The 20,807-nt window shown below is 42.7% G+C and overlaps 1 protein-coding gene across 1 annotated transcript in view; it reads right to left on the bottom strand.

The window, feature by feature from the left end:
* LOC102229106 (contactin-associated protein-like 2) overlaps positions 1-20,807 on the bottom strand; it is a 62,105-nt gene that overhangs the window by 35,361 nt on the left and 5,937 nt on the right. The window contains exons 4-8 of the mRNA XM_005809209.2: positions 18,422-18,569; positions 17,951-18,154; positions 17,668-17,852; positions 16,131-16,274; positions 13,970-14,228 (exon numbers count right to left, since the gene is read on the bottom strand). Coding sequence (XP_005809266.1) covers positions 13,970-14,228; positions 16,131-16,274; positions 17,668-17,852; positions 17,951-18,154; positions 18,422-18,569 — 940 coding nt within the window. The remainder of the gene's footprint in view (positions 1-13,969; positions 14,229-16,130; positions 16,275-17,667; positions 17,853-17,950; positions 18,155-18,421; positions 18,570-20,807) is intronic.

A 20,807-nucleotide genomic window follows, 5' to 3' on the forward strand; every position in this document is an offset into this window, starting at 1 on the left:
ATTTTGAAAATCCTTTAATCAGATTCTTTCGGTGCGCCAACATTGAGCCCACAAGCAGCAAAATGAGTAAGAAACAGATCAGATGTCTTTGCAAAGGGGAAAAGACCCAGAGAAGAGACAGGAGAATGGATTTATCCCGGTAAGTTATTCTCACATTACCAGCCCGCTCTAAATAATACGCGGTGACCAGCTCGCTGATGAGGGAATGAAGCCTTCAAACTGCTTCGCCATGTAGAGACCAAGCACCCTGTGCATAAGCAACACTGCGGGTGTCGTTGTCTCCCAGATGGGACCGTCTCGCTGCAGAAAAACAAGCTCTCATTAATTTGTTGTTATTGTGAGTAAAAATTTTCCAGAAAATAAAAGGTTTGTTTTTGTTGTGCATCTTTATCTTATTTTGAAGGGATGTTTAAACGTTACCATAACAACCAGAGACCATTTACATTTATTGATGTAATTACAGTTTGTCTAATTTGTCCTTTAAGTTTTTTCCCAAACCTGAACTTTTACTTGAATTTGTTTTGAATAAAGTTACTCAGTTACATTTGAAATTATATCCATTTCAAATCAAACACCAGCATAACAGCATTTATCTTTCGACTGGGTTTGTATTAAGATCTCATGGTGTTGCATCAGTTGGAAGACAGAGTAAGAAGAAACTATAAAGTTTAGTTCAAGTTAACTTCTGAGAAAAAGAAAACCCCTCACTGAATTTAATGCATCAAGTTAACTGTAAGTATGAGAAAGGCAACAGCTACAGTACAGACCAAAAGTTTGGACACACCTTTCTAATTCATTGGGTTTTCTTTATTTTCATGACTATTTATAAGGCAAGAAATCCCACTTATTAACCTGACAGGGCACACCTATGAAGTGAAAACCATTTCAGGTGACTACCTCTTGAAGCTCATCAATAAAATGCAGAGTGTGTGCAAAGCAGTAATCACAGCAAAAGGTTGCTACTTTGAAGAAACTAGAATATAAGGGGTATTTTCAGTTGTTTTACACTTTTTTGTTTAGTGCATATTTCCACATGTGTTATTCATAGTTTTGATGCCTTCAGTGTGAATCTACAATGTCATGAAAATAAAGGAAACTCATTGAATTAAAAGGTGTGTCCAAACGTTTGGTCTGTACTGTATATCAGACATTGTCGACTTGAATATTTTAGCAACAAATGTAAATGTCAATTTTATCAGGTACCTGTGATTATTATTTGTATTGACTAAAACTGAAAACAGAAAATCAGGTACTTAGTTTGGAGTCAGTTATTTAAAACTATTATATAGGAGGGACAAACAGCTGACATAAAATATTGAAAACTAATGTCCAATTAAAAATACACATAATATTTTCTGTTGCTTTTTAATTTATAAATGTGCTCTCTTAAATAAAAATAGTTTGAGACCAATATCTTCTTATTTCCTTTGTGATGAGCATTGTGACAGCCTCCTGCTGTGTTGCACTGTGGCCTTTTAACTGTTATTCAAAGAAGGTCTTGGAGATGTGAGGCGCTTATGATCAAGTGTCCACCTGGACCATATATAAGGAGCACTTGTTCCATTCATGGCAGATGAATGGAACTGGACTGGATCTGGTCCTGGATCTGGCCCTGGACCAGATCCAGAGGTGGAGCTGGAACCAGAAGGGGTGGGTCACTTGACACAGTGTGGGAGCCAGTTCGGATAGACCGCATATGGAGGCATCGCTTGACCATACCTGGAAATGGATGCCGGGACCTGTGGGTTGAACCAGTCCATGACTGAGGGAGATCTGTACCAGACAGAGGACCAGACCGAAAGGAGGACACGCGGGTGCAGAGGCTGCCGCCCACTTCCCCTAGACATTGTTTTAATAAAAGCCTTTAAAGGGCTTAAAATGATTCATGGTGTCATGTCCCCTCAGTTTCTTGTTGTGGTCATCTGAGCATGGCCGTAACAGCACAAAGGAAATTATTATTACATGCAGTGCTGGGCTGTGAGGGCCAGCAGGGCCTTCTCTCCTAGCCCCTAGAAAACTGAAATGAAAACGTGTAAAAAGTTTTAATCATATTTAATTTTATCTATAATTTATTTTTTATTCTACAAACGAATTGCTTATTGGTATTACTGAGGTTTCACTTTAATTTCCTACTTTAAAAAGTGCCTCAAACACATCTGGCGAGCTGCTCCACCTCAGGATCTGCTGTAAAATTTCAGTTTTGCTGTTTAACTTGGCGTATTTTTATTTATTTGCTTAATGGAAGCCTGTGGCTTGGGGTGGTGCATAGTTTTTGCACCGTCCTGCATGACGTGTGTATTGTTCAGGTATAGTTGACATCTATTGAAGACACTGACTGGAACCTCATGGCATACTGATTATATTACTAACTTTACTTGTATTTAAGTGCACATTTTTATCAAAACCAACTTCTGCATCACTGTCTTTTCTTTTGAACAAGTTATTGTTTTCTGCACTTTTGTCAGGTTTTGATATTGTTGAATTAAAAATTCACTGTCCCCAGGTATTTTCCTGGTTTTTATTTTAAAGTTTATGAATGATAAGTGATTTATTGTTCATCTTGTTCCAGTGCGAGCAGCATGTTTTATGTCTGTGGACCACCTGTATAAAATGTTCCAGTCCATAAATCAAACACACAAATCCGATCAGCAAGCACCGTCTTTTGGAAGAAGACGTGCGTGCCATACACTATCGTTTAAAACCAATGAAATCTCCGGTCAAGTTAATAAGCAGTTGTTTTTGAGGTGTGCTGTGTTGTTTTAATTCAGGGGTGTCAAACTCAATTTCACCAAGGGCCACTTCAGCATATTGGCCACCCTCAACGGGCCACATTGACGGTATAAATCAGGAATGCCCAAGTGCAGCCCTCCAGACTGCAACTTTTAGATGCGTCCCTGCTAAAACGTACCCCAGACAAAAGGTTGACTTCCCTCATTAGCAGCAACTCAGTTCTGTAGAGGCCTATGAATGAGTCAATGATCCAGGTGTGTTAGAGAAGGAACGCATCTAAAGTTGCAGAGTGAAAGGTCTGGAAAACTAGACTTGGGCAACCCTAGCATAAATGTATTAAAATACAATGTTAAAAATAAATTAAACAACACCTCACATTGTTAAATAACTGATTTTATGTATTCAAGTTTTAAATATTACATTTGAGTTTGCATGGACGTAAAATTACTGCTCAGTTTAAAAATATGCTCAGTATTTGTAACTGCTCAGCTAAACTTCGCTCTTTAGCTTGTTAGCTTGTCGATGTTTCAGTTTTATTCGCTGGGAAAATTAATCTTTGTCTGCTTTAAAGATAAGCAGACAAAGAATAAAAACAAGTTTTGATATCAGCTCTCAACTTCATTCACAAAACTTTTTTGTTATTTATTACACAACGAACATGTATTTCACATAAGAACAAAACTATGAGGTGATGTTGCCTGTCCTTGAACACAAAGCTGATCCTCTTCACCCTGTCACCAACTCACACACATCCTCATTGTGTTGTGTTGTGTAAATAAACACAAAACAAGCAAAATCAATAAACTATATACATAATCCAGTATACTGAGTTTTGGTTTTACATTCATTTTATTTAAATTTAGTTTGTTTGTGCTTACCAATGTTTTCCCCTGGTCAGTTCGTCTATGTCTGGTTTTAGTTCTATTCTGTGGCAATCCACAAAACGGCGTGTAGGTTTTCGTCAGTAATGCGCGATCTGTGCTTGGTCTTGTTTAAATTCATTATTGAAAGCATCTGTTCGCACAGATAGGTGCTTCCAAACATGGACAAAAAACATGAGCTGCATGGAGTCGAAGCTGTGGCATCAAATCAGGGGGCTGGAGACGGTAAAAGTCCAAGATTGAAACATCTCGGGACTTCGCTCTTGAGCTTGTTAGCTTGTCGATGCTTCAGTTTTATTCGCTGGGAAAATTAATAATGAGCTTGAGGTGACTCTGCTGCACTCTAGTGGCGAGAAGCCGTAATGTTGGCTGGTAAGAATCGGAAGGCATTATGGGAGATGTAGTTTGTAGTCAATTCATGCTCAAAACCTATTTGAAGTCAATCAATGGGGCTGTAAAACGGTGGTGGGGGGGAGAGGGCCACATAAAATGACGTAGCGGGCCACATGTGGCCCGCGGGCCTTGAGTTTGACACATGTGTTTTAATTGAACAAACTAATATAAAACACAACTAGATAATCACTGTTTGCTTTTAAATGGGACATTTTGTAACCAGCAGACAGACGTAAACATAGCGGAGAACGGTTTGAAGGCTGGTGACAAAAGCTACGAGCTCCAGGAGGGAGCAGGTGGAGGAGAGAGAGAGAGAGAACGAGAGAGATGCCTGGAGTGAGAGGATCCATCACGCAATATAGACAGTTCAGAAAGAATTTGGAATGAGAAAAACACTGTGAACAGATTAAGTTGTGTATTAGACTGCCTATTTCAAAGCAGATCTATTCTGACTCAAAGTGCAGTCGTTCTAAATGATGGCCTTATTGCAGTCGTCCTCCCAGTACTGCGTACCAGCTCAGAATTTTTTAAAAGTACTGGCTTACTTTCACCCCTAATAATAACCACTTATGTTCAGATATTCTGGTGACAAGTCAGAGTCTGGCTCATTAAAGGTGCCTTCATTGCTCTATGCTGCGTTAATCAGCATGGAGCCTACAAGAGTCCATGCTTCCATCATTCCTGCAGCATACATTTTCTGTTTTTCTGGTATCAGAAGGGTTTCTCCTCATGTGGTTTTTGAGGATCCAAAATTTTCAATGAAAAATTTCTTATGTCACAGAATGTTGATGAGGCCAAGACTCATATCTCCATGCAGCATCAAAACTTGCCACATTGCCATAGTATACCTGGGAAGTTTCAGAAAATTCTAAATGTAGCAATATAAGCAACCAGTAGTGCCATAGATCACAGGCACGTGAAGAGGGGGGAGTGAGGGGGCTTGAGCCCCTGCCCTTTTTATCCTTGATACCCCTAGTACCCTTTTTGAGTTTTTTATTTTTTTTCAAAACATTTTTTATTTTTAATCTGTATCAGAAGGCCTGTTTGTGCCCCTCAGCAATAATATTTACCTAAATATAATAATTTAGTAAAAATAAACTTGTCTGGCTGCCCTCAGTCTAATAATGACTCTCAGAGCCTCCATGTTGTTCAGACTCCGGGTCCATGGTGAGGAGGAGGCGGATCTGTGTCCTCTAACTATCAAATTATGGGCAAGAATATTTTTTCATACACTGGTTTGTGAATAAAAATGTAGGTCTGATGCTGACGTTAGAAAAACTGTTTCTATTTATATTTTCATAATCGTCCTTGCAATAGTGGGACAAAACCCGCCTCGCTTCTAAACACAGAAATGCTTCGGTTGCAGAGAAAACGTTTGACTTCAACTTCATCATTCTGCTAAATGCCCGGTTCACTACATGCAGTCTGAGTCGGTCCCACTGACAGATAGACAGATGTCTGTCGTTATATCAGACATCCTGATATAAGACACGGTACCGACTGTCACCGCGAGTTGCAACTCAGATCAAAGCCCCAGTACCACCAGTACCACCAGAACAGACAGTAGGTGGTACCACCCAGTACCGGGTGGTACCACCTGCTGTCTGTTGTCTCTATTGTCAAGATAGTTTGATCTTGACAATCAAACTATCAAGATGATTCTTTAAACTTTTACAAAGTAAAATTCCTAATTAAATCCTAAATGTACTATTTATTTTTCTCAGCTGAATGCATTAAATAAAATGTATTAACATTGTCATTCTCTATAAATGATGCTGCAGGTTTAGGTTCGGGTGTTTATTACTTTGGACTGGGAGAGGGAGGTGCGCCACCCGGTGGCGAGTGCGTTATTGCACATTCAGCAGCTGCAGAAGCATTATAGCTCTGGGAGTGGAGACACGCAGCTGCTGCTTACCGTTTCGGTTGAGGTCGATGTGCGTTCTTGGCTCACTGTAGGTAATTGCTGTTATGTGTATCAAGGCAGTTAATTTAGTAGTTCCGTCTGTATTACATGTTGATGTTATATTCATAAGAGTCGCCGGTTTAATGCGACCTTTTACTAACTCCACGTGGGTTAGCCTGTTAGCTATTGGTTGTAGCATTCAATATACGTGTGTTAGTTTGTGGCCAGCAGATGTCACTGCAGCAACTTGTACGTGATAATGTGTACAGTGAATTAACGTGGGCTTTATTTCTGTTGTGATTTAGACCACATCACCTCACCTCCACATCCACACATCTCCAACTCCAAGCCTGTACTACTGCTGTAACCACAAATAAAGAGAGCTTCACAAATAGGAAATCCCCTCCTCAGTTCGTCCTGATCGACACACAGTGGCGAGTGTAACATTCCACCAGCCTCAAGTTTCGAACATAGAACCTTCGCTACAATTTATGGTCCTTCGAGCCGGATTGGGACACTTACCACTGTTTCAGCATGCAGTTCAGCCGTGAAGCAACGACGAGACCAAAGCGGCGAACCCGCCCGCCTTCGTATTTACAGGATTATGAAACCAACAACCAGGAACACCGGTTTCAGCCTCTGTCTGATTATTGAGGTGTGCGAGCTGAGCCTAGATGTGAGGATAGCTCGTATTCACCGTCGGAGGAGGGAGCTGCCAAGATGACACCCCTCAGCCCCCCATCTACCGCAGCCGGATGGCCCAGTAAGCAGTGGGAAAACACGGTAGATGAGTGGGTTGGTTACCCCGAACAGACGCTTACCGAACCACAGCGGCGGAAGAGCTTGGCAGAAGAGGATAAGAGAGATTATTCTACTGGCTCTCCACATCACAGGCAGCAGCAGCAGAGCTTCGCACCATATCACTCGGAGCTGGAGCAGTTAAAGATGAAAGAAATTGAATATGAGTGGGCTAAAGAAGAAGTACGTTCTGAGTTAGCCGAACTCAGGGATTTAAAGGAAGAAATGAGGAGGAGAATGGGATATATGCCACAGAGTACGGCTACTTCACAGCAGCGGTTTGAAATCCCATCACCGACATACGCCCTGCCTCCTCCTTCGACATGGTGGAGTCACGGTGAGGAGGGGGAGGAGGAATGGCCTGAACCTCCACCGTGGCCCGAGACAGAGGAGGAGGGTGAACCTTCTCCATCAACCCAGCCTGTCTCGGTCATGTTGGAAAAGCTGATGAGTGATCTACAACTCATAAAGAATCGGACCATGGCACCACAGGGCGGAAAGCCACGGTTCATGAGATCTGTCCCCACACAAGAAAAGATGCCGATAGATCGTCAGGGATCATTGAGGCCAGGAGGCCCGGCTCGACCAGCGAGTTTGTATTCTCCTTCGATGTTGCCAGTTGTCACAGAACAAACCTATCAAGGTCCTAGGCCAAGCATCCCCTACTTCGCTAGACGAGATCCCAGGGACTTTGCTCGGTTAAAGATAGCGTTGATTAATCTATTACCACCAGAAGGGACAGAGCTGTTCAAGTACCAGATCCTGGTGGATCACCTCAAACTCGAAGAAGCTAAACTCATAGCAGACTCTTATTTGAACTCCGCCACCCCATACTCAGACACTATGAGGGCTCTAAGTGAGAAATTCGGCCAGCCACACCAGATGGCATTGAACAGGATTGCCGGTGTAATGGATGCTGCCGACGTCCGCCGAGGTGACTCGGTAGCGTTTGAGAGGTTCGCTCTCGAAGTTCAGTCTCTGGTCGGGTTACTCAGGACTTTGGGTCCAGAGGGTGATGCTGAGCTGAGATGCGGATCTCATGTGGCCTGTTTGCTGAGTAAACTACCTGCAGAGCAGCGTGCAGACTTCCGTCGAGCCATGTTCCGCCATCCCAATGCAGTCTACACGTTAGTGGATTTCGCTGAATGGCTCCAGTACGAGACCTGGTGTCATAATTCGGACAATTATGATTCCGGAGCAGGAAATAAAGACAAAGCAGGACATCAGAAGAAGAGGGCCACGACAGTGCTGCATGGAACCAAGGCTGGTTCTGTTTCCAGGGCTTCGGGGAGCACGGGCATCAAATCGAATCGTTATTGCCCATACTGTGAAAGTAATGAACATTACCTCAGCCAATGCACGGGCATTCAAAGGTTGTCTAAGGACCAACTATCACAGTGGATAAAGGATCACGACAGATGCTGGCGCTGTGCGAGATCTCACCATGCAACCCAGTGTGATCTTCGGAAACCCTGTAACCTGTGTCAGGGGAAACATCTTCAGGTGCTTCACGATGTGAACACTAGAGACACTAAAGACACCACTAGAGAGGAGAGTTGCCTCATCAGCGCCACTGACCAGCTGTATTTGGGCCGACCGCTGGTGTACGGCAGAGTTCTGCTGAAGGTGGTCCAGGTCACCTTGCATCACGGGAAACAGAGCCTCAAAACCTATGCCTTACTCGATGATGGTTCTGAACGTACCATGCTCCTGGCTCCTGCTGCACACAAGCTTGGTCTGCAGGGCAACCCAGAGACTCTGAATCTGAGAACCATAAGGCAGGACATTCAGACCATGAGAGGTGCTTCCGTTTCCTTTCAGATATCTCCTTCCTTCAGCAATCGCTGCCGCTTCGCGGTGAATGGAGCCTTTACGGCCGATCGCCTGGTCCTGGCAGAACAGTCGTATCCGATCGACAGACTCCAGAAACAGTTCAAGTATCTGTCCGATCTGCCTCTACATCCTTTCAAGAATGTGCAGCCTCTGATCCTCATTGGGACTGACAACCCTCACCTCATTACTCCCATTGAACCGGTTTGGTTGGGTCCATCGGGAGCACCAGCTGCAGTCAGAACGAGGCTCGGATGGGCTCTCCAGGGACCAATGAGAACAGAGCACAGTGGTCTCCAACACTCCCAGTGTTTGCTTACATCTGCTCCCCCCGCTAATGCGGAGCTGCTGAGGAATGTGGAGAAACTCTGGCAGGCCGACGTTCTTCCCTACCAGAAAGAGAAGACAGTAACTCGTTCCAAGTTGGACCAAGAAGCTGTAGACCTGTTGGAGAAGAGGACCGAACGGGTGTATGTTGATGGGATTCTCCATTACGCTACACCACTGCTACGGAAGAAAATCATGCCTGTCCTCAAAGCCTCTCCTGAATCAGTGATGTTCAACTTACGGAGCAATGAGAGAAGATTGAGTAAGAACCCAACAATGGCTAACACATACCAGGAGGAGATTCGGAAGCTGGTCCAGGCCGGTAGTGTGGTGAAGTTGGGCCCTCAAGACACTGCATCAGAGGGGGAGTCGTGGTTCATTCCTCATCATATGGTGAACCATAATAACAAGGACAGGCTGGTGTTCAACTGCTCTCACCAGTACCAGGGCCTTAATCTGAACGACTTCCTACTACCTGGACCTACCCTCAGTGCATCACTTATAGGAGTGTTACTGCGGTTCCGGGAACATGCCGTCGCCATCAGCAGCGACATAAAGGGATGTTTCACCAAGTTCGCCTCCTTCCAGAAGATAGACCCCTCTTAAGGTTCGTGTGGCGGGATCAGGTCAAGGACCGACCACCAGATATTTATGAATGGCAGGTGCTTCCCTTTGGCACCACTTGTAGTCCCTGTTGTGCGACCTATGCCCTCCAGCGTCACGTCACTGACCATAGTCAGGATGGAGAGGATGTGCGGTTTTCTGTGGAGCGGTGTTTTTACGTCGACAACTGGCTACAAAGCTTACCATTTGTGGATACAGCAAAGGCCTTGGTGGACAAGCTAAGAGCACTGCTTCTCTCCGCAGGATTCGACCTTCGTCAATGGTCAAGTAATGCGATGGAGGTGATCAGCCACTTGCCAAGTGAGGTCCATTCCCCTGCTACAGAGCTCTGGCTGACCCAAGACAAGCATGATCCATCTGAAAGCACACTTGGGCTTAGCTGGAACCCTCAGCAAGACCTCATTGGCTACAAACACAGGCCTCTCAGCTATGGGACCTTGACCATGAGGAACATCTACAAGGTTCTCGCCTCCCAGTACAATCCTCTGGGTTACATCCTACCCTACACGACTCGAGCCAAGGTGTTGGTTCGTCAGCTGTGGGAGAAGCGGCGGGATTGGGATGACCCGTTGCTCCCCCCGGATGTACAGCAACTATGGGCGCAGTGGGAAGGTGAACTCCAACTACTGCCCAAGTCACCTTACCCAGACATTACACGCATGCAGCTGAAGATGCTTTGATCATCAACAGACAAGTACATATCTTCTGCGATGCTTCGGAACAGGTTTATGGGTCCGTGGCGTACCTCAGGTCTGAGGATAGTCAGGGACAAATACACCTAGCCTTCCTCCTCGCTCGCTCACGGGTAGCCCCCAGGCGACAGCTGTCCATACCTCGGTTGGAGCTTTCTGCAGCCTTAACAGGAGCCCAGCTAGCCAAGCTGTTGAGCGCGGAGCTCACCCTGAAGATTGACACTACCACCTTGTGGACAGATTCCACCACAGTGTTGAGATGGATACTTTCGGACTCATGTCGCTATAAAGTATTCGTGGGAACCCGAGTGACGGAGATTCAAGATTTAACAGACTCACAGTCCTGGCGTTATGTAGATTCAGCCAGCAATCCAGCTGATGACATTACCCGGGGTAAGACCTTGCAGGAGTTGTCTGAGCTGAACAGATGGACAGAGGACCCCCCTTTTTACTTCAGACTCCAGACTACTGGCCCACGCCACCAGCAACCCCACTCGAAGAGGAACCCATAGAACTTCGGAAGTCAACCTTTTGTGGTATGACTTTGACGTCTACCTGTCCGAACTCAGAATCTGAAGCCTACAAGGACTGGCAGGAGTTGCTTGAGTCAACAGCACAGACCCTGCAGGATGCAGAGGGGACAGATGGAAATTTGAGTGCGGAAAATTATCGCAAGGCGGAAAGACACCTTATCAATAAGATACAGCACGACAGCTTTCCCGAAGAGATTAGGCTTCTTAGTTTAGGTAAGCCGGTTGCCATCAACAGCAGGTTGCGTGCCTTGGCACCCCAGTTGGATGAAGCAGGAGAAATCCGAGTAGGTGGCCGATTGAGGTACGCGACGGATCTTGAGCTAGGAGCAGTTCATCCCATTGTTCTAGATCCGAACCACCCATTCACCAGACTGCTAATACAGGACTACGATCGTCGTTTGTGCCACCCCGGTCCCGAACGATTGTTCGCTGACATTCGTCGGAACTTCTGGATATTACGAGGAAGAGAAGCGGTTCGACGTCATCAGTCCAGATGCTCTGACTGCAGACGATGGAAGGCCAAGCCTACAGTTCCTCAGATGGCCGACCTGCCAATTGCGCGTCTACGCCTCTTCAAGCCTGCGTTCTACTCCACAGGCACAGACTGCTTCGGACCATTTCAGGTCAGAATCGGGAGGCGCAACGAGAAACGATGGGGCATAATCTTTAAGTGTTTGACTACCAGGGCAGTCCATCTTGATGTACTTACTCACCTTGATGTTGACTCCTTTCTTATGGCCTTAAGGAGATTTATACCCCGTCGGGGTATGCCGGCGGAAATTCTCTCAGATCAAGGAACTAACTTCCGTGGAGCGGAACGAGAGCTACAACAGGCCATGACAAAGATGTCTTCGGACCTGCAGCAATCCCTCGCCAAGCAAAGGATCACTTTCAAGTTTAATCCCCCTGGTGCACCTCACTTTGGTGGAGTGTGGGAGAGAGAAATACGCTCCGTGAAAACGGCTTTGTATGCCACCGTCGGGGCTCAACCATTACCCGAGGAGGTGCTGAGGACAGTTCTTATAGAAGTGGAGGGCATTCTGAACTCGAAGCCATTAGGCTATGTTTCCTCCAGTGTCGCTGATCCTGACCCTGTGACGCCAAATCATCTGTTGATGGGGCGGCCGGATGGGTCGCTGCCTCAGGTCGTGTACCCGGCAACTGAACTTCCCAGCAGGCGTCGCTGGCGGCACTCCCAGGTGCTGGCAGACCAGTTCTGGTCCAGATTCATCAGGGAATACCTTCCCAATTTACAGGTTAGGCAGAAATGGCAGACCACTCAAGCTGACCTGAACGAGGATGCTGTGGTCATGCTCATGGACCCGCACCTTCCCAGAGCCTTGTGGCCCGTTGGACGGGTGACTAAGGTGCATCCCAGCGCTGACGGCCGCATCAGGTCGGTGGATGTTAAAGTGAAGGACAGAGTCTATACTCGACCAGTAGCAAGGATGGTTGTTCTTCCTGCGGCACCTGAAGAAGCCAGCGGTCAGGATTCATCATTGAAGACTTAGTTTGTCGCCTTTGTTTTGTAACAATTGTACTTAATACATTTGGGGGAGGCTGTTACAAAGGTTCGGGTGTTTATTACTTTGGACTGGGAGAGGGAGGTGCGCCACCCGGTGGCGAGTGCGTTATTGCACATTCAGCAGCTGCAGAAGCATTATAGCTCTGGGAGTGGAGACACGCAGCTGCTGCTTACCGTTTCGGTTGAGGTCGATGTGCGTTCTTGGCTCACTGTAAGTAATTGCTGTTATGTGTATCAAGGCAGTTAATTTAGTAGTTCCGTCTGTATTACATGTTGATGTTATATTCATAAGAGTCGCCGGTTTAATGTGACCTTTTACTAACTCCACGTGGGTTAGCCTGTTAGCTATCGGTTGTAGCATTCAATATACGTGTGTTAGTTTGTGGCCAGCAGATGTCACTGCAGCAACTTGTACGTGATAATGTGTACAGTGAATTAACGTGGGCTTTATTTCTGTTGTGATTTAGACCACATCACCTCACCTCCACATCCACACATCTCCAACTCCAAGCCTGTACTACTGCTGTAACCACAAATAAAGAGAGCTTCACAAATAGGAAATCCCCTCCTCAGTTTGTCCTGATCGACACACAGTGGCGAGTGTAACATTCCACCAGCCTCAAGTTTCGAACATAGAACCTTCGCTACAGTCTGTGTTACAATTAAACCATTTCTAGGGGCCCCTGAGTGTCTGGAGGCCCCTGAATGGCCCCTACCAGCAGCTACTGAGTTTTCTTTGCCTTGATATTCCAGTCTTATAATTCTAGGTCTCACAGGTGTTAACATCAAACTGTTATATAGAGTTAACCCCTTTGAGTTTTTTGGATCTATAAATCAGTCTGCAGCCAAGTTGTTCTAGAGGTTAAATAGATATTATTAGGGCTTAATTAGTAAAATGGCAGCAATTTTGCTTATTTCATAACTTCATAACCAGAAACCTTCTCTCCTCTCGTCTGTTTATCAGCTACAGTCTCAGATCAGCTCAGCCCTCCAGGACTGTCAGCAGCAGAAACAGAAACTTTTTACCTGTTGGGGAAAATATAGACTATATTTGCTTTGCATTTCATGATGGCAATGGTATAGTAGGATCCAATTAGATTCTTGATTAATATGGGTTGTTGATATGTTGCTGTACTGAGTTTTTGTTCAATGTGCCCCCTTTTTAAATTTGAGCCCTTGCCCCTCCATAGGTCTCTGCACGGCCCTGGTAGATCAGACATGAAAGTGGAGTAATATAATCTTAAGGATATCAAGCTTAACACCATCTGTCCACATAAAACTTTCATGGTAAAATATTTAAGTATCCGTAACACACATGCAACACAATGAGAGAAAACAGCGGCAAAGCTGGCCGTTGACCCTTTTTAGCTCTAACAGTCATGAGTCTACTCTTTCTAGGAGGAGTCTTTTCCTAGGAGTGGATCTTGAGGTAGTTCTGCAGCCCAAAGCTACTGTAGAACACACAGAGGAATGGCCGCAGGCCCAACCTGTTGTCAAGAAAGAATCACTCGATCCTCACCGTACATAAGATTATTGGTCAGTGATTTCCTACAGCACAACCAGTCACAAAATCTCATAGTTTAGCAGAGATCTTCTATATAAACCTATTTTCATCAAATTTAATAAAATAATCAATCAATCCAGCTTTCACTTGTCTCCACTTGCTGTCTGCAACACGAGCCAAGCAACCAAAAGTTTTTCCAAGGCCATTCTAAACACAGAGCTGAGCTCACCTGATGAAATGTCAATACGTGTGCTCCTCTTCTGTGTCACGTTCATGTAGACAGTGATCTTTCCTTCAATCAGTAACAGCTCCAACCAACCCTCAGCCAGCTGTGTGAACATCAGCACTCCATTGGGGTTCCACGTCCTGAAAGACAGACTTACTGAAAGAGTGTCACTGTCCCTCTGACCCGGCAGCCGCAGGAAGGATGTGGAGTTGAAGTAGACAGGAAAAGAGCTGGATTCAGCACAGGTGAATGTCAGGTTACGCTGCAGTGAAACATAAATCCAATGGTAGAAAAATTAGCTGCAAGAAATAACCATAAAAGACAAATCAAACCACTTCCTGCTTCCTAAGTGCTTATGATTCAGTGTTCTTCCACTCGTGTCTTTATTTTTTTTAAAACAGTCTTTGACCGAGTGAGTCAATCTGACCATCAGGCCTCTTGACTACAACTGTGAACAGGTATCCTTTAGGATGCATCTCCCTGAATACCTCTCAGTTTGAACTGCAAATCCAAACAAACCAAATGGCAAAGAAAACAATACAAAATATTAAGTAGTAGGAATTCCACAGCGGGTCATTATTGCTTCTAACTAGCTTATAAAAATCAACAAACGCTCATCTAAGTCATGTGTTGATTGAGTCATGTGAAATGTGAAATTGACTCCACTGTGAGATTATCACAGTGGAGGAACCATAATTGATTTAAAGAGCCATTGCCGTTTCACTGTACCGGCCGTGTGTACTTAGACTCAAGGATCAAATCAGTGTTTGAGTCTCTCACAAAGCAAATTGTTTTGGAAATGTTTTTGTTAACTGGCTTTAACCTGCGAATGGAACTCAAAACGTGCCAAATTCTCAGGACAAATTCAAGGATTATACTATCCAGCACTAATTAAAAAGGCAGCTTTTAGAGACTTATGATGCTAACCCTATACCACAGCAACTGTCACATTGTGTAATGGTGCTCCAATACTGACATTTCACCTGCTGCAGTGTACAGCAAAGCGGTGATGTGTGTGTGAGCAGCTACAGGTAGCATCTGAGCAGCAGTGGTGAGCTTGGAGAGTTTTTTTTAACCCAGAGGTAAGGCTGGGCAATAAATCAATAATATGTATAGACGGGGTGTGCTGTGGTGGCGCAGGGGGTTAGCACACCCCACGTTTGGAGGCCTTAGTCCTCGACGCGGACGTCGCGGGTTCGACTCCCGGTCCCTTTACTGCATGTCTTCCCCCCTCTCCTCACCCTCCTTCCTGTCTGCCTACTGTCGAAAAAATATGAGCCACTAACGCCGCAAAAACTCTTCAGAGAAAAAAATGGAAAAACAACAACAACAAAAAACAATATGTATAGACATGTGATCAGCTTAACAATAAACTGTTCAATAATTTCATTGAACTCTGATCCAGAAGTGCACAGTATTCTTTGGGATGTAGGCAGAGGAAAGGAAAGATTTTAGCTGCTCAACCTCTTATGGCCAGCTGAGTAAGCAAAGTGGTGACTAACTTGTATATGTGATGTTGTGTTCACCATAAATGATTCAAATAGTCCACACGTCTCCATGTCAACGTTCTGCAGAGGCCTGCTAATGAACCATCATTTGATTCAGGTGTGATGATCAGGGGAAAAAAACTAAGGCATTGGTTTGAGGATGTACTGTGCAGGACTGTCATTAACTATCCTGGTGCTGCACTTACACACTTAAGAATTCCATTTTTGGAAATTTGGTCATAAATAAAGATAAAGTTTTGATGTTTCTTGTCTTTCTTATTCTAGTCAAAATTGTCCATATATGCATCTTAATGAATCAAAAATTAGATTTTCTCCCCACCAAAAACACTGACAGAAGTTTAAAATGGTTACACATTCAGCACCAACCCATCAATATCCTGTGTATACATGTCCTTTGCAGTTTATTTATATAGCTATATACTGTAACATATTCACTGAAATGAAGTGTCTATCTTTTTTTCATAAATTCACACCTTAGACACACCAGAGAGACTTTGTCGGGTTTGTTTGAAAGATTTTGAGAAGCACGTTTAATATTTGGAAAATGTTAAGGCTGATATCTCCTAATATGGCTATAAAAATACCTTATCATTGCTTTTTGCTTTTCAAACAAAATGTTAAACAAGAAACGTGCAAGAAAAAGTAGGGACTCTTACAAAGCTGGAGGTGTCCACCTTCTTCCTGCGCACCAAGCTGGTGATGTTGTCTCCGTTGTAGGTGATGCCTTCCATGCAGCCAGCAAAGTTCTCTTTGCCACCTAAACTCATTCTTGCAGATTCAGAAAGTCCTCCAAAGGTAAGCTGAGAAAACACACAGCACAGTTTGGATTGTAGTCACTAAACACGTGTAAACTCATTTAAAATGAAACATGCCAACAGTGTGATCAGTGAACATGTGAAATTCACCACACAAGTGAAAAATGACATTTAAATACAGCTCTGGAAAAAATTAAGAGACCACTTGAAATTATCAGTTTCTCTAATTTTACTTTTTATAGGTATATGTTTTGAGTAAAATGAATATTGTTCTTTTATTCTATGATCTACTGACATGTCTCTGAAATTCAAAGCATAGATTTAGTGGGTTTTTTTTTTCAAAAAATAAGAAATGGTCAAAATAATGAAAAAGATGCAGTGTTTTCAGACCTCAAGTAATGCAAAGAAAACAAGTTCATATTAATTTAGAAACAAAAATACTAATGTTTTAATTCGAGAAGAGTTCAGAAATCATTATTTGGTGGAACAAGTTTTTAATGAGGTTTAGTGCAGCAGTCTCTTAATTTTTTTCCAGAGATATATGTTGATAGACAAAGAGGAAAATAAATATCAAAAACATTTTTGAAATAGCTTTTTAGATAACAATTTTTTTAAATGTATGACTTGGGCCAAACATTGGGATTCCTTCCACAAACATCTGATTTCACACGTTTGAGTTAATTGGAGTCACACCTGTCTGGACGTAAACAGACTGAACAATGCTTTCAAATACAGATTAAAAGATGAGAGAAGAGAGTCAGACTGGTGTGCTCTGTGGCAAATTTTGCTTTTAAAAAACACGGCAACGAACGTTTAGATTAAAACCAGGTAGTACGTAGACTTATGGATAGTACTTCTTGTAATGATGAATTGTCCTTCCAATGAAAGAACAACTAATTTAGATTTAACATTTCTAAAACTGAGATGCTTTGTTTGAGACAATAAAAGATTGTTTTTAATAAAAAAATTGTCTTTAACATTTTTAGGACAATGTGCATTTTGACATTCCCAGCTCACAAATCGCCATGGAGATGAACAATTAAATGTGTCCAAATCCCTACAATTTGGACACAGTGAAAAAACTACCAGTTAAACACCTCCCCCGAACTCACAATTTAGCACTGTATCACTATCACATAGCAAAATAAATACCACATGACCAACTCCTTCCTTCCCCCTCACAAAAATATGTTTGTTTCTTATCTGACCAATACCAATATAGAACAAAACAACTTTCGTTGGCCGATTCTGATATGAATGCAGATAAAAAAATATGCACCCTAAAGGAAACCACAAAAAAATTAACTTTATAGAATTTTCTGCACATCAACCATTCTTTCTATATGACATAGTTAATAATGATGAAAGAGAAAAAGGTTTAAGAGTGAATAAAATGGATCCCTGGGGTGCTTGACAGCATACCTCATGGACAGTTTACCTCATAGTCGAGGTCCAGGTGCTCAAACTCTCCATTAGTCCTGAACTGTTGAGTTCGGTGGTCCAATGTAAAATTTATATTTCTACGGTAACGCTCAATGACAACAGAGTGCCAGTGACCATCATCTAATAAGCTTCCACTGGTTACAGAGGTGTGACCCTTAATCAGATTGTACTGACTGCTACCTGGAGAAAAGCAACACAAACAACAGAGGTGATAAACAGCCCACAAGTCATTTCTGAAAGATAATATATACAGTCCTTTCACCTTTTAATGTTCCTACCTAAGTTGATGCTCAGCTCCATTGTCGCCCTGTGAAGCTGCAGCAGGATGTAGTCTCCTTGCTGTCCCTCCCCATAAAGCAGCACACCGTCTCTGGCTGTGGTTTTAAACTTTAGAGAAATAACATCCTTCACAGTTTTCATCTTTTTACTCCTGAAGCGATAAGAGATGATGCTATGGCCATCAAAACTGATTACATCAGCCCCTTAGAGACATAGGAAAAAGAGTCTAATTCAATATTTTGCATAAAGAATTAATCTGGCATCACAAACCAGAAAATGTCTAAGAGTGCTAACCTAAGAGTGTTGGCAGTTATTCATAAATCAGTTCTGTTATATATGAAAAATCTCCAGGTACTTTAAGGATTAAAGGGCCTTGTTAATTTTCAGCAATACACAATAACTGTATTATATTCAGTCTATCACATTTCACAATTTTTACATTGTTTGTTCCTTTGTGCATTTCTACTTACAATATGAGCAGCCATAGAGTTCCAAGCGGACTCCAATCCGCCCCTTTTGGCTCCAGTACAGTGGGATGAAGCGGATGTAGCGGGCCACTATGGCATGTTGTAATTCTTCACGTACAACATCGTCACTGTTATTATTCCCCTTAAATGTCTGAAACATGTGATTAATATTAGGCTGTTTTATTTTCTCTCATTTTTCTGGTGCAATAAAATACATTTCCATTCTTGTGTTTTGTTCCTTTTGGATGAAGGATTTCAAGGTCTTAGAAATTTTTACTTAGATGACCTGGAAATACTGTTCTGTTACATGACATCAAGGTCATTAATATCAAGAATCTTGATGTTAAAGGTTCTTCGTAATTATCCACCAGCCTTTTGATGACTTAGAAAAATGTAATTTTTGGGTTGAGACTGCTGAACTAAGTGACAAAAGTCCCTCGTCAGGTCCTTGTAAGTCAGTACAGTAATGTATCAGACTGACAATTATGACCTGCAGTAACACAGCAGTATATGTGAGAAAATACTGCTATCAGAGTAAACGGAGAGCTCAAATTTTTGTAATCTCTGGCTGAGGCAAGCTGTCCTCAGCACATTAGACAGTAAAAGGAATTAATTTATTGAGACTAGTTTTAAATCCTCCACAATTAAAGAACTACTGAATATTTTCTTAAGTTTCTGAAATTTGATAGGACCACAGCAAATAAAAGTTGGAATATAGTGAAAAAGCCCAACGCTTTGTCACTAATTTCAAAATTTTAAACTTATGTTTTATGTAGATTAATTCCACATAGAGTAAAATATTTTATTTCTGTAGTTTCTGTTGCAATAAATTATATTGTATTTCTATTCTTGTAATTAGATGATTGGCGTCTTTTTTGTTTTATTGCAACAGTAGTGCTGACTGGAACTATAAATGAGACCATCTATTTCAAAGTTCTTTATTATTAGATTCTTAAAAAGTAATTTTTTTATGAAAGACTTACCAGTTACCAGTTAGAGTTCTGTTACACATTATCACTTAGTAGTCATTACACGGTGTTCCAAATTATTATGCAAGTGATATTTTCTCAGATTTTCTTAAATGGTCAATGCAAATGATGGCCAGTATAATTTTCAAGTCATGAACTATTACAGTATACAGTGAACCCTCGCTATAACGCAGTTCACCTTTCACGGTCTCGCTGCTTCGCGGACTTTTTTGTGCAGTTTTTTTTCACAGTGCACTGTGTTCTGCGTCCTGATTGGCTAAACAGTCTCCGCGCTTCTTCTCTACCTGTGTGCCAAAAACGTTACGGTATTTAAATATACAGCTTGGCAAATTTTGGCAAATATTTTTGCCCAGAAGGAAAAAGAGCAACAACAACTATCGATAACTATGTTCTTCTCTCGAAAAAACACACCTGCACCACAGGCTTCAGAAGAAAAAGACACTAGAGAGCGGAGTCAGGCCGCAGCGTCACAGTCAGAGGAAGAGTGAAATACGCGAGTCACAATTTGTCTTACTGAATTTCGTATTGATGATTAAAATGATTATTTTACTGTAGCTTTTTGTAAGAAAGTGTTCTATTTGTTAAAAAAATGCTTGGTCTTGAAAACAGGTTTTGTTCTTTGGTTTCAATGTAGAGTATTTAATTATGCTGTATAATAATTGTAAAAAATAAAGGTAACTACTTCACGGATTTCGCCCATCACGGGTTCTTTTTGGAACGCAACCCCCGCGAAAAACGAGGGTTCACTGTAAATCAAATTTTACTGAACAAAGCTCCCCATGAGAACAGTATTTTTTTCAAAAATAAAAAACTCAAAATGCAGTTCCAAATTATTATGCACAGCAGATTTTCTAAACATTTTATGGTTTACAAAGGACTGCAAACGGTCATTCTTTGAATGTGCAGCATTAAAATCAAAAGCTATTTCAATCAAAAACATCCTAACAGACCGAGTTCCATGTTAACATTGGACCTTCTTTGATATCACAGCACAATTCTTGATCCATTGAACTTGTGAGTTTGTGGAAAGTTTCTGCTTGAATTTCTTTGCAGGATGTCAGAAAACCTTCCCAGAGCTGCTGGTTTGATACGAACTGCGTTCCACCCTCAGATCTTCTGCTTGAGGAAACTCCAAAGGTTCTCAATAGGGTTGAGGTCAGAGGAGGATGGTGACCACACCATGAGTCTCTCCCCTTTTAGGCCCATAGTAGCCAATGACACAGTGGTATTTCTTGCAGGATGAGATGGTGCATTGTCATGCATGAGGATGATTTTGCTACGGAAAGTACGGCTCTTCTTTTTGAATCATGACAGAAAGTGATCAGTCAGAAAGTCCATATACTTTGCTGAGGTCATTTTCACACCTTCAGGGACTCTGAAGGGGCCGAATAGCTCTCTCT

This window comes from Xiphophorus maculatus, chromosome 6, assembly GCF_002775205.1.
Source record: "Xiphophorus maculatus strain JP 163 A chromosome 6, X_maculatus-5.0-male, whole genome shotgun sequence".
Classification (NCBI taxonomy): domain Eukaryota; kingdom Metazoa; phylum Chordata; class Actinopteri; order Cyprinodontiformes; family Poeciliidae; genus Xiphophorus; species Xiphophorus maculatus.